The sequence below is a fragment of the Lagopus muta genome, chromosome 18 (assembly GCF_023343835.1).
Source record: "Lagopus muta isolate bLagMut1 chromosome 18, bLagMut1 primary, whole genome shotgun sequence".
Taxonomy (NCBI): domain Eukaryota; kingdom Metazoa; phylum Chordata; class Aves; order Galliformes; family Phasianidae; genus Lagopus; species Lagopus muta.
The window spans coordinates 10,073,246-10,089,718 of NC_064450.1; the positions used below are offsets into that span (position 1 = coordinate 10,073,246).

Here is a 16,473-nt window from a genome sequence, read left to right on the forward strand (position 1 = left end):
GCGGGGCGCGGGTTTTGTTTTGTGTTTTGACGTCTCTGCAGCTCCGCCCTCGGGCTGCCCCGCCCGGCCCCGCGGGGTCTCATCCCCGGCTGTGACTCCGAGCCGCGGCTCCTCCTTTTCACTGTTCTCGGCCGCCCCGCTCCGTTCTCGCCTGGCGATGCGGTGCTCGGGGGATTTGCGCTCTTTTTTTCTCACCCCTTTCTTCTCTCCCGAACTCCTCTCGGACAAACCGAGCAGCGCAGGAAGGCGCCTTTGCAAAGCCAGCCGTGCCGATGGCGGCGGAGCGGCACGGCGCTCGGAAGGGAGGGGATGCGGGCGACGGAGCGGCAGCAGCCCGAGCCCGAACCGCAGCCGGAGCCGGGCCGGCCGCACGCGGCGCTGCCGGTAGGAACCAAAGCTCCCGCTCGGCGTTGCCACACAGAATTGCGTCCCCCCGTCGCGGCCCGGCGGCGCTCCCAGCCCGGCCGCGGGGATGGAGGCGAAGGAGCTGCAGGAGCGGCTGCGGGAGGCGGCGGCGCTGGGGGACGTCGAGGAGGTGCGGCGGCTGCTGGCGCTCGGCGTCAGCCCCAACGCGCAGAACGAAGTCAACGGGTGGTGAGAGCCGCGGGGCGGGGCGGCGGAGCGGCGTTCTGCGGGCGGCGGCACCGAGCGGCCCGGAGCTCCGCACGGCGGCACAGCTGTGCGCGGCCACGCGGGGGGAGGGCGGGGGGAGCGATGCCACCCCGCGCTCGTGGTTGCCGGGAGCTTCCCAGTTAGGGACGAGCGGAACAGCGGAGCGCGCAGCGATGCTCCGGGCGGCCCCGTCCGAACCGCCGTTACGAAGCGGCCCTTGTGGGGACGTTCTGGGGGCGAGCGGCCGCACGAAGCGGGAGAAACGGGCAGCAGTGGCTGTGCGCTCCGCTGAGTGCGTGCTGAGCGCTGTGCCCCCGGCACGGGGCGGTGATACGGATGTGCTTCTGGAAGAGCTCAGCTCGGTGAACTGATTGGATTAATCAAAAACCCAAAAAGCGTTAATTAAAGACTGAAAATAGCGCCCTCGGGGAGCGCGTTCTTAGCTCACACATGCCAGTATGCAACTTGCTCGTTTAGAGATAGAAAAATACATACATAAGTCATATCTATTTTCCTCAAAAATATCCCAATAAATGAGCATCTGAAACCAACCCTGCTGATGCTGCTGTGGTACCTCGCCTTAAGATCGCAAGGGAAGGGAAAACTGCATCAGCAGGTGTCACTGCGGACTCCAGAAGCAGCGCATTTCTGCAAGGGGCATTGCTGCTAAAAACTTCTTCTATGTTAGACGTGCATTAGGTCGTCTTATATTCAGTGAGAACAAGCGAGGGATTGCAGTAATTAAGTCAAGCATTGTTCCCATGTTCGGTGCGCAGGACCTGCCTGCACTGGGCCTGCAAGCGGAACCACGCGGCTGTGGTGGCCCAGCTGCTGCTCTGCGGAGCAGATAAGGAGATCCTCAGCAGGAAGGGGGAGCGGCCGGCCCAGCTGACGTCCCACAAGGAGATCCGCAGGATGCTGGGAGGTACCTGTGCTGCTGTGTGCGGGGAGGCGGGCGGAGGCTCTTGTTTCCAGCCTTGCTGTGTGTGCTGTGATGCGGTGTTACACGCTTGCAGTACAGGACTTGGCGTCTGTGCTGCTTGCTTGGTGAGAAATCAAAGTCTGTACTCTCTGCTTAGTGAGAAATTAGAGTTCAGAAGAGATTACCGACAATTTCCACACCCAGCTCACCAAGTTGTTGGGATTTTCCTCAAAAACTGGAAAAGCTGTGTGTTAAAAAATGCCATGATTCAACCAGTCACACAGACACAGATCCTGATTTTCCCAAGGTGAACAGGGGGAGATATCTCCGATTTGTATGAAACGTCACGGTGCATGAACAACAACTAATTTTCCTGTTGTTCTCTGGAGTTCAGACATTGTCTTGAATAATTTTCAAATCAGCACCCAGAGAAGCAGCTCATTAAGCGCATTGCTGGAGCATTTCTGTTGTGTTTCATAATGGCTGGAGTGGGGCAGGCCATGCTGCAACAGGTGATGAAGTAATTTGAACTGTGGTTGATTAACAGCCTTTCTCCTCCCCTTTGTATTTCTTTTTGTTTTCACAATTGTCTCCCAGCTGCTGAGCTGGTCGTGTTTCAGTTCAGCACTGTGCCTGCTTTTCCCTTTAACACCTGCCTCAACATCAAGCACCCTTTGTGTTTCATTGCCTTTTGCATTATGAAGATGATGGCATTGTGCCACCAGAGACCGTGCCACGATGTGCCAATTACAAATTAGGAAAGGAATATAAAAATCAAGTGAAAAAGAAAGAAGGATGGCAGTATTCAGAAGGGAACGGTGCTCCCAGCACTGTTTGGATCAGATTCTGCTTTTGCATTCACTGTATTTCAACACCTGAGAACAATTCCTTTACTGTAGAGAGGCGGTGCAGAGCTCCTTAATTCATCTCCCGTCCCATGGTGCTTTTACCCCTCCTTTTCCCCCATAAGCACCACGCATACAAAAAATGCACATAAAATCCCACAGTGCAATAGCAGCACTTCTGCTTTTTTCCAACCAGCCTTGGATAACGTTCTGTTGTTTGTTTTACAGTGGAAGAGGACGAACTCCCAGACGTAGCAACCAATTCGGAGCTGCCCATCATCCCTAACTACCTGGCTAACCCACCTTTCCCGTACATTTACAACTCCATGAGCAGCAGCCTCCCGGAGCCCCCTGCCAACGGCAGCGCGTCCCACGGGGAACGGCAGAGCTCTGCCTCCTCCCTGCCGCCCGCTGCACAGCTGTGCGTGCGGCCGTCGGCGCGCTGTGAGGACGCGGCTCCCGCTGTGTGCGCCGGGTTGCGGTGCTCCGGGGCCGCAGCTCAGAGCGCGCTGCTCCAGGCGCCGTGGGGCGCAGCTCCTCCTTCCTCCGCCGGACCTCAGCAGCCCGGAGCTCCGCTGGGCAGCGGCTCCTGCACGGGGCCCGTGCCGACCTTCCAGCCCGTGTTCTTCACAGGAGCTTTTCCACTTAACATGCAAGGTAACGGCAAAAGCGTTTCTCCTCACCTCTCCTCGGGTTTTGTCACCCTGGACGGTGCCAGTGGAGGAGTTGCTGTGACGTTTATTCAGTGCTCCTGCAGCTGTCCGGGTTCTTGTGCGTTAGGCTCCGGGGAATTGTTTGGAGGCAGTATAAAAGGCAGTGCTGTTCTTGCTGGAACTGCTATTAAAATATCGATGCAAACATTCACAGTTTGTCTCAAACACTGTAAAAGGACAGGGAAAGTGGGGTAACCGTTCTCTAAGTGGCATCTCCTTCAACTGAAGAGCCCAAGAGAGAAGCTCGGCTGGCTCTGTCTGCAGGAGCAGCTGGGAGCTGAGGTGGGCGGCCCTTCTGTGGGCAAATACCGGCCAGCTGCCCAGCTGCTGGTGTGGGGGCTTCTCGTGTTGTTACAGGTGATAAGACTGGCTGATAGAACGTAGAAATACATAGTATGGTGTTTTCTAATTGTTTTACACATCTACCTGTGAATGTACCCTTTTATTTTGAATAGAACTGGTGCTTAAAGTTAGAATACAAAACCCTAGTCTTAAAGAAAATGACTTCATTGAAATTGAGCTGGACAGACAAGAGCTGACCTATAAGGAACTGCTCCGAGTGAGTTGCCGTGAGCTGGGTGTTAACCCTGAACATGTACAGAAGATCAGAAAATTACCAAACACAATGCTGAGAAAGGTAAGAACTCTTCATTCTGAATGCAGTAGCATATATTTAAAAAACTATTTAGGTTATCATTAAAAAGTACTCATTCATTTATCACCTGCACTGCGTCTGTGTCCCAGAAAGATGACAGTGTTTGCTTTGGGCAATGCCTGCTGTCATAGAGGGAAAGGTGAGGAGGATGAGCTCTGCTGTTGGTTGGCACTGTGATGCTGAGCTGTCCCTGAGCCGTGCCCTCACCCAGTACCATGGTGGTGTTGTAGTGTTGCAGGTTGTGTCAGACTTGTGATGTTCTGACCGCAGTCCCACAGTGTCACTGCGGTGCTTGCAGAAGGCACTGAGCAGGGGCTGATGCTGCTGTTGATCGCTCAGCTCTTGTTGCACCAGCAGTGCCCTACAGCACTGTGCTGGGTTGGTGCAGTTCTGCATGGACTTGCAGTGTTGAGAGAGAGTCTGAGTGTGGCCCTGTGCACAGGGCTGTCTTTTAGCTTTGGTGACACAGGCCACGCAGAAGGGATCCACTGCACAGCTCTGCTGAGAACCCTTGGCCTCTTTGACTCTCATGTGCTGGTAGAGCACTGTGGGCAACAGCGGCAGGGCACTGATGGGCACTGCACTGCAGAGGTCAGCATGCTGCATCTTCTCTGAGTATAAAGTGATTTAGTCCTTGTTAGACAAAAAAGAAAACAAAAAAGGACAAAAGCAGTTCTGCCACTTGCTGACTTAGGCTGCTGCTGAAGGGAGTCTGTCCAGTCCGTACTTCAGACCGCCCTGGTGGGACTGCAGGACGCTGCCTGGACTGGCAGCTGCCTGGACGCTGCTGCTGGAGCAGCATGTGCAGCCTGAGCTGTGGGACACTGCCGTCCCTCAGCCCCACGCAGCTCCCAGCCAGCTCCTGAGCACAGCCCCAGCCTGCTCCCAGCAGTGCAGTGATACATGAAGAATGACCAGAAGGGGGAAGTGTGGTGGCTGGGGTGCAGCTCAGAACAGTGTACTAAAGGAAGAAAGCACAGAGCAGACATGTACAGGTGTAATTCCACTCATCACTTGTGCTCAGTACCAGCATTGCGGTCCTTCTCAAAAGTAGCTGCGTAAGATGCCAGGACAAAGCTAAGATGCAGCAGGAGCTCTGCTTTCCAGTTTAAAGAACTGTCACGTATATGGATAAATACATGCTTTGTTGTACTATAAGCCTATTATTTTAGTGTACCACTGCAAAATGGAACATGTGGTTCATCAGCTAATAAAACTTACTGTATTTATTCAAAGGACAAAGATGTGGCAAGGCTACAGGATTTCCAAGAACTGGAACTTGTTCTGACAGTAAGCGACAAAAACTTCCCTTTCAGAGCCCCAGCACTTTCCGAACAGAGTGGTTATAACAAGAAGGCATCAGAACTGACCTATTAATCATTTAAAGAATAAAACAAACTATTTCTATCTCTCATTTTAAAATTACTTTTGAAATACGGTATCTATAAGGGCTAATGATGCGAAGAAAAAAATCTATTTTGTTAACTTTGAAATAAACTGAAGCTGTTCTGCACTAAAGATGGTAGCCTCTAGTTAATGTGAAATACTCTGATGTGAGAGCAGCTCGTGCATGGGAAGTATTGCTGCGAAGTCCCCATCAGTGCCCCTTACAGACCACCATCCTGCAGTGGGGCAGCTCTCAGGGAAGGGCTTCCCTTAACCTGCACTGCCAGTCGGTGTGCTGGAACACAGCAGAGGTTCTTGTGTTAAAAAACCTTCCATAAAACCCATTTACTGTCTGTACTGAGTCTGTTACCATTGCTGCTCACTTTCCAGAGCGTTTGTCTGTAGTCAGCTCAAACCAGAAGGGTTCTAAATCTGTGGAAGAAGCACAAAAATGTCTTGTTTCAATCCTGTTAAGTAATGTACTGCCTGTGATTTCTTAATACCTCTTTGCACCTTTCCCTATTTCTCAGGTCAAAAACAGTGATAATAATCATCCAAATGATAAAAACACTCTTCTCCAAAACCACAGACCCATTTTCTCACTGTCTTGTCAGGGGATGGCATTGACACGTGCAATTCAAAATACTGTTTTTGTTACGTGCTGGAAGCACGTTTGTCCAATGCTGCTTTTCTTTCCCCTTTAAAAGCACAACAATTGTAATTTTATTGTCCTTTTTTGCCTGCATTCCTGAGAAAGGCCTCATCTGGAAACTTTAAGCTTGGCCATGTCAGAAGAGATCAGTGAAAGGCCCAGCGCTGAGCTCACGCTGAGATCATGATGTTCCTATGCAATGTGGCTTTCTTCCCCAGCAAGTTGTTCTTGCCTTTGTTGCTTACTGGAAGAAAAAACAGAACCAAAAAACCACGTTCCTGTTCCATAAGGTTCAGAATCAGACTGCTTTGGTATGATGTTCTGGAATAAATAAAATGAGAAGTATTTAAGACGACAGCGAGCTGGATTTTATCTCTCTTTTTCGGATGTTAATATTTACTTGGTTATCTGCTTCTGGTGTAGAGATCTGTTCTGGTAGCATCACTGTAAAAACACATACTGTGAATTGGATGAAGGAAGTGAAGCAGCAATGTAGCAGGCAAACAGCGTACGCAGCTGGACTGCGCTTCCCACTGCTGCTTTGTTCCCTGTCCCGTTCTCCTTGGGAACTGCAGCACCCACAGCACCTCACCTTCCTGCATCCGGTGATGGCAGCCCGCCATAGCTGTGACTGCACGCAGCCCTGGGGCTGACAGCAGCCGTGTGCTGGCACGGAATCGCCCAAACCAGCAGGAGGAGCCGAGGTGCAAAGTGCATCCCGGACTTCCTCACCACTCTTCCCACCTGAGATGCTTCCTCTGGCTGCAGTCTGTTGTTCGCCTCCCTCTGCGAGATGGGGACAGGAGGAGGCACAGCTCCCAGCCGTGCTGGAGCCCTTCCAGCCCTGCACAACAGATGTGGTTTGGTACGGGCTCTCCACGTGGCAGCTCAGCAGATCGGGGCACAGACTGTGCAGGTGAGCAGCCGGAGCTCCTGGAGTGAAGCCCAGCTGCAGGGCTGGGGCCGCGTGGAGATAACTATGCATTCAGAGAATATTTTTATACAGCGTGCAGTTCATGCATAGAAGATATTATAACTCTCTTGACTTCATCTGACCATTTACAACCGTGACATTGTGTGTATGATAAATAAGTTGTTACTCTCTGCATTGCTGTGTGAAATGTTAATTTCAAATGAATGCTTGGCTGCAGATTCTTGTTTCGATTTCAGAAGTATCATTTGTAACAATTAATAAACAGTTATTTTTGTCTTCTCAAAGTTCCTCAGAACTTCTCTTACAGAGAAACATTGCACCCTTTTCTCACAAGGCATTTTGCCATAGCATAGAGGCCATGCTGTGAGATCCCAGCAGCAAATGCTGCTTATAATGCAGTGCTGCCCTTCATCTGAGAGGGCCCAACTATCAGCATCAGCAATAAGGCAGTAACGTCATCTGTAGCACAAATCACATTATTTCAGGAGATAAGCATTCAGGGAGAGAAGTAACGCCCTCATCCTCGTCCCCAATCTGTGATTCTGTGACCGTGATCCCCGCATCGCGTGCGTGCAGCTGGAACAGCAGCTTAGGACAACTTCATACAGGAGGTACATAGAACAAAGTAACTGTGTGCCATCGTGTCCCTGCAGGCTTATGTAGTGGGCATCTGCTACGCAAGCAGGAATTGCAATTCATTGCTCACATTAAGCCATGTGTTTAGGTTTATGTACAAATTATTCCTAGCTCTGCAGCAGAAGAGGAGCTTTATAACCCTGAAGTTTCCCTATGCAGGGGACACCAACTCATCCTGGGGAAATACTGCCAGGTACACATCCGACCACTCTGAAACTCAGCATTCTATCACCATGTTTCCAAGCTGAGCTGCTGCCTAAGCAGGCCCTTCCTTCCACCCCAGAACCAAGGGGTCTCTATCCAGAAGACACAAAGCAGCTGTATTTTGTACCATGAATATAATTTTACTAATCATAAACGAAGTGCAGTACATGTTGCCTTGTGACACATACATTTTCTTGGCATTCTTTGGAGAAAAAAAAAAACATTTAACAAAATACTTTATAGAAAATATTTAAAAAATATAAAATTAAGTTTCTGGTCCTTACCATTGTAAAATGCTCAGTTCACTTATCACAAGTTTAATCACCTACAAGAACTGATGTGAATTACAGTACATTCAGAAGTCACTTCTGTGGCAAGTCAGTAACATTAAAAACAACAACAAACCAAAACCAAAGCGCCCTCAGGACGGGGTCTTCTTCTCATGCCAGCCCAGCATCTTTAGCCATACCGTAGAAAATCCCCTTTGATGCTATAAGGTTTGCAGGTGTATCGAATTCTGCAATGGCTCCGCTGTCCAGCACAAGAATCCTGTGCAGAGCAAAAGGGGCAGAAGATAGATCAGAGAAAATCCTCTCTGAAAATGTAGTATCCATAATGCTCCGCTCTTTCCCTGGACTCTGTTGTGCCCAGTTGTGTTCCCACACGGAAGCACAATAGATGGCTGATGTTCTCCCTGAACTGTTGTTTGATTTTAAAAAGTACACAGAAAGAAACAGTGACATCGGTAGCTTTGTAACTGGGAATGTTGTACCACAAAGCCAAGGAGGGAAAGAGCTCATGAATTTTAGGAATAGTTTCAGAACTAATTAATTCAACATGATATTAGTGAAAAGGTTACAGCAGCTGCTGGTTAAAAACAGACCCATAAGCTTGCTGACAGTGCCACTAGTACAAGTGGGTAGTATCTCTTGCATAGCTCTGGTCAATGAATATGGAACTTGTTTCAGAAGCAGAAGCAAAATCAGGGCTGGATATCCCAGGGTTATAGGCCTTAGACATCACTGCTCATGGACTACTGGACCAGAGCATCACTGTGACTCTGTGGAGACAAACCAGCCCTCCAAGTGCTGCTTCCCATACCCAGCATGCAGGCTGCACCACCAAGAGTCCTACCTTGTGTAATCCATAATGGTGTTCAGCCTGTGCGCTATTGTCAGCACCGTGCAGTCTTCAAACTGAGTCCGGATTGTCATCTGGATCAGGTCGTCCGTCTCCAGGTCGATAGCTGCTGTTGCTTCATCCAGGATTAAGATTCTCGTCTTGCGGAGCAGCGCCCTTGCCAGACAGACGAGCTGCCTCTGGCCAACACTGCAGGCAGAGACAAAGCTTTCTCAGAGGCTGCGCTGCCCTGCAGCTCCCATGGCTCAGAATCATTTGTTCTCAGTGGATAAAGTAACCCAACCAAAAAACAGAACAGGTATTTAGCAAGCAGCGTGTCAGCCCAGGAGCAAAGAAATGCTCGCTGCAGCACTACTCAGCCTTCACTTAGAGCCTGGGCAGAGCCACCAAACGTCCCCCCTTTCTGCCACTACGTCAAAAACCAATAATCACAGTGCTTCTGCCCCAGTCCTCAGGAGCACACAGCTGGAACAACACTGAGCATACACAGATTTTCAGAAATAAAATCAAAGAGTTCTGAGGCTGCACATCCTTTCTACCACCAAATAAAATAAGTGGGTGGCCCCCATTGCCCCTGACACAGCCTTTGGGCGTCTCTGTGGGACAAGAGGATGAACATCATCAAACAATCATCTGCTTACACCGTGCTCTCAGAAGCAATAGAGCCTATCAAAGCATGATGCTTTGCCATCTCATTCACGTCCTTCTTCAAGCTCTTCCTAACTAACAACAAGCAACCATTGCTGACATCACTTCAGGCAGAGGATTCTCACCCAGCACAACAGTTACACATCACCACAGTATTTCCCTTCCTATCAAATCCACCAAATGTTTAAGTGTTCCTGACACTGTCATCCCAAACCTTCTTCCTATACCAATAAGACAGGACTTTGGTTTGGCAGAAATCCTTCCCAGCAGCAAAAGAGAACTGGATCCTTCCAGAAGTGGCAGAACAGCAACTCAATGTTTGAGCCTTGCTTACATCAGAAATAGGGGGCTACATACCACTGCACACAACAAACTACAGTGTTAAGCTGTTACTGCTGTCAGGGCTGAATGAAAACTCACAGTATGTTTCTAATGCAAACTTTCCTTACCTAAGGTTTTCTCCACCTTCTGAGCACTCAAATTCCAACATGGCTGGCTGACTGCTGACAAACCTCTTCAAGTGAGACAGTTCAAGAGCTTTCCAGACTTCTTCATCTGAATATTTATTAAATGGATCCAGGTTCATCCTCAGTGTTCCAGAAAAGAGAACAGGATCCTGGACAGACAACCACCTTTCATTAGACAAGTCCATTAACTGTTACAAGTACAGACATTAGTACATAAAGCTGTTTTCAAGTGTCCATCACACTGAAGTTAAGCCTCCTCCTGATCCCAACCACCTTGAAAATACATCGCATTACACACAGTGAAACATCCACTTTAGTGAAACAACTCTAAAGACACTTCATCACAAACTCTGTTTTATCACCCATCAGTTTGCGAGGTGGCAGGACTGGACCAATCTGAACTATTCTCTGTGGTTTGCTAAACCATGATACACAGAACCAGTACCTGAGGAATAATTGTCAGCCTTGATCGAAGGTCATGGAGGCCGATCTCTGAAATCCTCACACCATCAATTATAATTTCCCCTTTTACAGCTTCCAGGATCCTAAAGAGACAGAGGGTCATGGAAGACTTCCCTGCTCCAGTTCGGCCAACAATCCCAATCTACAACAAATTGGAGGATTAGCAACAAAGCACATGGTTAAAAACAAAAATCACTGCTAACAAAAGCAATCAATGCATCAGGATTTCTCTGAATACAAAGAAGAATGCAACCAGAAATCACACGTTACAAAGTGTGCATCACCACTGCCATAACTGGAATGGCATTACATATAGTTCTGTATGATGTCTTAGTGCCATGTGGAGCGGGGGGTCAGCTGAAGCACCCATGTTAGGAAGTACCCTTGTCAGAGTTACCACCCAAGGACAAGAAATTAGACTCTCCAGAGGGCAATTAAGACCTTATGATAAGCACACATCTGACCTCCAGAAAGCAACTGTCATAATGTCTGCCCAGGATAACAATACAGTAATAAAAGGTGCCTGTTAGAGCACAGGGGTTGGACCAGAGGACATCCATCTGTCCAAGCTCAACCATTCTGGGATTCTTCTAATAACAGCATGTTAGCTGCAGGACTTTCTCACACTAATTCTTCTGTCAATAGCGTGTACAGTCCACTACTTTCATTTCAAGCACGAAGAAGAGAATCTCCCAGAACAATTTTCCAATTAAGAAAGCAAAGAATATCATTTTCTTCCATCCTAAAGATTTCGACAGGCAAAGCCAGATAGTGGAAAAAGTTGGAATTCCTTCTGTCACTTGCAAACCCTGGTGCCTCCCACACGGCAGTTTGATGCCAGCCTAACTTGGAAAGTGCAGAAAGTGGTTCTGTGTCTTCCTGCCTGGAGGATGCTGCCATGGTTGTGGCCCAAAGCCACAGCAGAGTCCCAGGGCTGGGTACCCACCTTCTCTCCACCGTGCACTCGGAGGTTCAGATCCTTCAGCACCAGATCGAGGCCCTTCCTGTACCGCACCGAATAATTGATGAACTCCAGCTCCCCCCTGGACGGCCAGTCTGCTGGGGGTCTCTTATCCTCGATTATCCAGGGGGCCTGAGGGAAACAGAAACGCCTCATGGGTTTAAAAAAGATTAAATTCAGACTCTGATGCAAACATCGACATTGGTGGGCTACAAAAAAAATTCCTGGTAAGTCAGATTTCCATTAACAAAATCGTGGCAATAGAGGAAAAACAGGTTCCTATGCTGTTTGGTCATGGCTGAGAAGTTTGTAGGAAAAAAAATCTCAGCACACAGAGTCAAATCCTCAACTGATATTAATTTATATTTTTTCCATTAACTTCTGTAGATCACTGCCTGTCTCATGCCAACTCAAGCTCCAGCTCACACATATTGTGAATCTTGCCTTAGCTTCTTTTCTAATTCAAGATCAAATATTTTATCTCTAGAAATGCACACCCAGCTTTCCTCAGATCCTCCATTTCTCAGCTCTTAGTCTCCCACATTCACAGGGCTACCAAAACCCAGCAGGTCCATGGAGCAGCAGATTTCTCAGCACAGCTCCATCTGCCACCTTCAGGAGTATTTGGCAACAAAGGAAAGCGGTTGGATGATTTTTCTGGTTTCAGCAATGCAGTGTTACTTGAGATGATGTTGTCTTGTGGGAGAGGAGATCTGATTAAGCCAATTGAACATAAATACTATAGAAAACGTGTGCATATCCCAAAAACTGCAGTGCAGCTGTGCTCAGCAGCAGGATGACACCATCTATGCAGGTAGGACACAGCATCGAACATTTCAGACCCAGTGGGAGCAATATATCTGATGGTGAATTCATCTCTGCTGTGCTATAACCACTCACACTAGCAGAAAATGAGATGCTAAGCACAGACTGCCTAACAGCAGTACTGATTTGGAGCTGTGGTAACATTACAGTTCAGAGCGTGACATTTGTTCAGGCTAAATGGTAACTCTCTCAGGGCAGGAACTGTCTCTCCAGACTCTAAAGAAAGACCAGGTCAATATGCAGGCTGAAATTCCACCACACAGGTTAGTGAACATGCTTGACTTCCAGTAGCTGACCTCTGTTTCAGTTTCTGAATACTCTTTTATTCTTTCAATAGCCACAATGTTAGTTTCAAGATCAGAAGTTGTTCGGACCATCCAGTTCAGAGCCAAGGTCACCTGGAGAAAACAGGAACAAAATATCACCCACAGAGGAACAACAGATTAATGACAGCAGCAGATACTGCTGCTAAGTGGTTCACACGGATATGACACAGTGAGCAATTACCCTTGTGTTTACATGAACACAGACACTGGGACAAGCAGCCTACAGATAACGAGGTGCTCACGTGAAGTCCTGCCTTTCTCACAGTGTTAGGACAACCAGCCTTTGGTTTCAAGTTGCTCCCCAGAGTCCTGTGTCTTACTGCAGAAATAGGATGCATTCCTACACACTCCTGCCACCTAAAAGCCTTCTGGCAATAATGAGAGCTTCACATCTGCTCAACTGCCCTCAGCTTAAGCAAGCACAGTTTGCCTTGCTCTTTATGAATCCTGCTGCTCTCCCAGTGGGTACCCGGGCAGAAGAGGCATCGTGTGGGACGCTGAGCCCGCGCTGCTCCAACGAGCTGCTGCTGGCAGGAGCTCCTGAACTGCTGCCTGTAAGCTTGCTGATGGCCTGTTTGCATTGTGTGGAAATGTCTACTGCTTAGAGACGTCCCACAACTCATTTTCATTATCTTATTAATTCAGACTTTGGCAAGCACTTAATTACTGTTAACACATCAACAAAGAACTACAACACGTACCTGTAACGCATAGGACACTGAAAGTCCAACCAAGCCAGCATTCAAGCTGCTTTTCCCAATCACAGCAAAGAGAGCAGCAAAAAGGACGATGCAGTTCCCCACAAACTCCACCCGGATGCCCAGCCACCTGGAAAGAGCAGACATGGGAAGAGTCGTGAGGGGCTGCTCAGAGCTGTCATGCAAACACAAGAAGAGAAGCGGAGAGCAGAAGCTGTACTCCTTTCTACCTGTTTGACATGATGCTAGGGTAGTAGCTTTTCTGATTTTCATCCACCTTCAGATCACTGATGTCTATGAAGGACTTCTCTCTCCGATAGGCTCTGATGACGCTGGTCCCTGATACTGTTTCTGAGAAGTGTGAGTAGATGGGAGACCTGCTCACAGATTCCAGGCGCTTCAGCTGCCGGGATGTGGCCACGTAGAATCGCTGCCATTTTGGGGGAGAAAATCGAAGGGCACGTGAAATACTCTCTCTTTTAATTAACAGTGAGATAATTAGCAGGTTATGGATATAAAGGAGGTTCTTAATGATGCACTTCAAGCCTTCAACACATTCCCTGTAATTAGGAAGCATTTCAAGCAAAGATATCCTTGTTTCATTCCAAACCAGAATTTTGGGTAACTGCAATTTCCGTATTTTTGAAGTTGAGATTATTTATGTCGCTTCTAATGCAGTTAGCACAGTCCAACACAATGAACGCATTTGTAGGAGTGCCATTTTCTGAGAAAAAGAACACGAATTTGAAGTTCCATCGTCTCTACTTATATACCATAAAATAAGCATCATTTTTTTGCTCAGAAATCAATAAAATTGGTGCTGTTTTCAATATGTTAACTCCTCTGCACCTTAAAAGCACTGCAGCTCTATCTCTAGCAGCAGGCCCGCTATCACTGAAAAGCAAAAAAGACGATGCCAACTTATTTCATGACCACATCTCGCACGGTGCTGCCTCTTGTGGGAGAATACTTTAAGCACACAGAAGTAAGAGAGTTACTTCAGATAATTCATTTGTTCCCCAAATCGGTTGTTTGTCTTAGCACGAAGCACAAGCAATGGTGTAACAGTCACTACATCAGTAGTCAGAGATTGTTCCAGCTACCTGAACAAAGAAGTACAGAACTGCAAGAGGAATTATAACCACAGTGAAGAGCGGAGTGCTTGCGATGATGACGATCATTGTTGACAAGGAGCTGAAGAACGTTCCCAGGAACATCAGGATGGTGGGGGGGATGACTTCGTCGACCACAAAGATGTCCTTGGAAAAGCGGTTGATGACCCGCCCTGTCGGAGTGGTGTCATAGAAGGACTGCGGCGTGTGGAATTTGTTCTCCAGCAGCGCCATGTGAAGCTTCCGTGCTGCATTAATGCCTCCCATTGCCAGGGTGAAAGAGGAGACGAACACAAGGAAGCCTTCCAAGAGAAGAGGAGACGCGTTAGCCAGCGAGTGTGCTGCTCCCCATTTGCCTTCTGTTTGGCTGCACTGCCGTCCCCCCTCCCAGCAGCACGGCGGCACTGCACTCACTGCTCCTACACACACAGTGTGTCCTGGGGGCCTCCCCACGCTCTCCTCACAACACAGACGCACAGCCACCTTCTTCCTGCAAGCCTCCACAAAGCACCAACTCTACAACTTCCCCCCAACCTTTCTAGCTCTTTTCCTCCAAAGTTCTCATATTCTCACACAAACTGAACTCTCCCAGGTTTATACGTCACCCGCTCAAACCCTTCTCAAGGCTTCACAGCATAAAAGTGGGGCTGAGCTCAGACTTTCTGGCTCTAATTTACATTACTGTCTTTGCTTTTGCTGGCAATTTTGGGCCACCAGCAACGAGCACCATGGCTTTCCCACATAAATCCTCTTTGCTAAATGTGAAGACATCACGATTTTATCCAGTCTCACCTTGCAAGAGGCCCAAGGCAGCATAGACTCCGATTCGCATGGATGTGTTGTGCTGAGTCCCATTTATCACTGGCTCGTTTGTCCAGTCACTGAGCCACACATTGGCTCCAATAGCAGCAGCATTTTGGCAACAATATAGGAAACATATAATTAAAGAGATGACAGGGTTGACGGCCTTCATGTATTGCCACAACACTGTTAGCTTTACCTGCAAAATCACACACCAAAGCTGGTTGGTACAACTCACAGCATCAGGAGTTCAGACAGAAAAAAAACAAAAATCTTCAGCAGAGGGACTGACAAAGTTGAAAAGTGCCCAAAATCTAACACAGCACAGAAAACAGTTCATCTGTCTGAGCCCCACTCAGGGCAACGACTTTGTAAACAAGTCAGAAATGTCTCTGCAATATTTTCCTCCATGCTGATGAACTGTGATGCATTGGTTTTGTGAGGTTTTAGTTTTGAAGACTGTGCTGGGGCAGGGGGAAGAGGCAGATTAATCAGCCACAAAGGATGGATAACAAGAACGGAGCCAAGGCTCCCAGGCAACTGCAGCAACTTGGCAGGTATACGCTGTTTCAGACTACTTTAAAGAGCCCAAACAGGCCCTTTGCATTCTGAATATGCCTTCATTCAGGTGTCTTCACAGCAATTTAAATGAGGTAACAAACGCTAATTCACCCCAGTAGGAGCATAAACAGATGATGCCTGCGTCAAAAAGAAAAGATGCTCTCTCTAATGTAGTGCAAAAAAGCAAAAGGCAAAGAGACAGAGGCTCAGGACTCAACTCAGTCTCTCAGGGAGAACACGGCCCCTTCTGCACGCAGGAGCACAAAGCGCTCCTCAGATGGCGTGACAGGAATGGCTCAGGCAGAGCAGGCTGCTGGCACACAGCACACAGCACGCTCACAAAGCACGGCGTGCTGCAGCTGGACGTGCAGCCCAGCCAAACAGCTAACGACCAACAGGGCTGGGAGCTCTGCAAGGCGACGCGGGGCTGACAGAGCTGCTGTGGGCTATCAGGTGACGGAGGCAGGAGCTGGGAGGCATTTTTTTTCTTTCCTAATTGCACAGCCCTTGCCAGGTGTGTAAATCTCTGCCAAGAGCTCAATTTGAAGGATCAGTGATCACCAGATTAATGTCTAAGACCTGCTATCGTAATTCACACAACACGTTTAACAAAAACAGATCAGATGTACAAATAAATAAATAAATAAAATACATATATTTTTTTTTCCCAAAAAGAAAAAGAAAGAAGAGAAAGGAAGGGGAAATCACACGGTACCGTTCCCACTTCTGTGGTTTCTGCCTGGATCAGTTTCTCATTAGGATTTCTTTTTGGCAGAGGTGGCTCAGCTGGCTTCTTTTCACCGACTCTTCGTTTCGTTGACATTTTGTTGGGACATTCTCCTCCCTCAGAAGATATTACACTAAGTTGCCTAGTCAAAACAACGGAGCATTAGGAGAAAAAGGGCACGCTGTG

The 16,473-nt window shown here is 48.2% G+C and overlaps 2 protein-coding genes across 5 annotated transcripts in view; one reads left to right on the plus strand and one right to left on the minus strand.

Annotated features, from left to right (window-relative positions):
- Positions 1 to 49: 49 nt before the first annotated feature.
- On the plus strand, positions 50 to 6,981 carry ANKRD40 (ankyrin repeat domain 40). 4 transcript variants are annotated; one of them, XM_048964926.1, is made up of 5 exons: positions 53 to 535; positions 1,389 to 1,537; positions 2,608 to 3,036; positions 3,548 to 3,729; positions 5,891 to 6,978. In XM_048964926.1, the coding sequence occupies exons 1-5, from the start codon at positions 273 to 275 to the stop codon at positions 5,936 to 5,938; spliced, it is 1,071 nt and encodes a 356-aa protein (XP_048820883.1). In that variant the 5' UTR covers positions 53 to 272; the 3' UTR covers positions 5,939 to 6,978. The 4 variants fall into 4 exon arrangements, 3 of the variants coding, with proteins under 3 accessions (XP_048820883.1, XP_048820882.1, XP_048820884.1); XM_048964925.1 differs by having other exon boundaries at positions 59 to 535; positions 4,984 to 6,973; XM_048964927.1 differs by having other exon boundaries at positions 352 to 594; positions 4,984 to 6,973.
- Positions 6,982 to 7,692: 711 nt separating this feature from the next.
- Positions 7,693 to 16,473, minus strand: part of ABCC3 (ATP binding cassette subfamily C member 3) — a 42,998-nt gene continuing 34,217 nt past the window's right edge. The window contains exons 21-31 of the mRNA XM_048965167.1: positions 16,276 to 16,429; positions 14,991 to 15,198; positions 14,190 to 14,500; positions 13,317 to 13,516; positions 13,090 to 13,216; positions 12,359 to 12,460; positions 11,223 to 11,369; positions 10,260 to 10,418; positions 9,797 to 9,963; positions 8,694 to 8,888; positions 7,693 to 8,108 (exon numbers count right to left, since the gene is read on the minus strand). Of these exons, the coding sequence (XP_048821124.1) occupies positions 8,000 to 8,108; positions 8,694 to 8,888; positions 9,797 to 9,963; positions 10,260 to 10,418; positions 11,223 to 11,369; positions 12,359 to 12,460; positions 13,090 to 13,216; positions 13,317 to 13,516; positions 14,190 to 14,500; positions 14,991 to 15,198; positions 16,276 to 16,429 (1,879 nt within the window). The 3' untranslated portion in view covers positions 7,693 to 7,999. The remainder of the gene's footprint in view (positions 8,109 to 8,693; positions 8,889 to 9,796; positions 9,964 to 10,259; positions 10,419 to 11,222; positions 11,370 to 12,358; positions 12,461 to 13,089; positions 13,217 to 13,316; positions 13,517 to 14,189; positions 14,501 to 14,990; positions 15,199 to 16,275; positions 16,430 to 16,473) is intronic.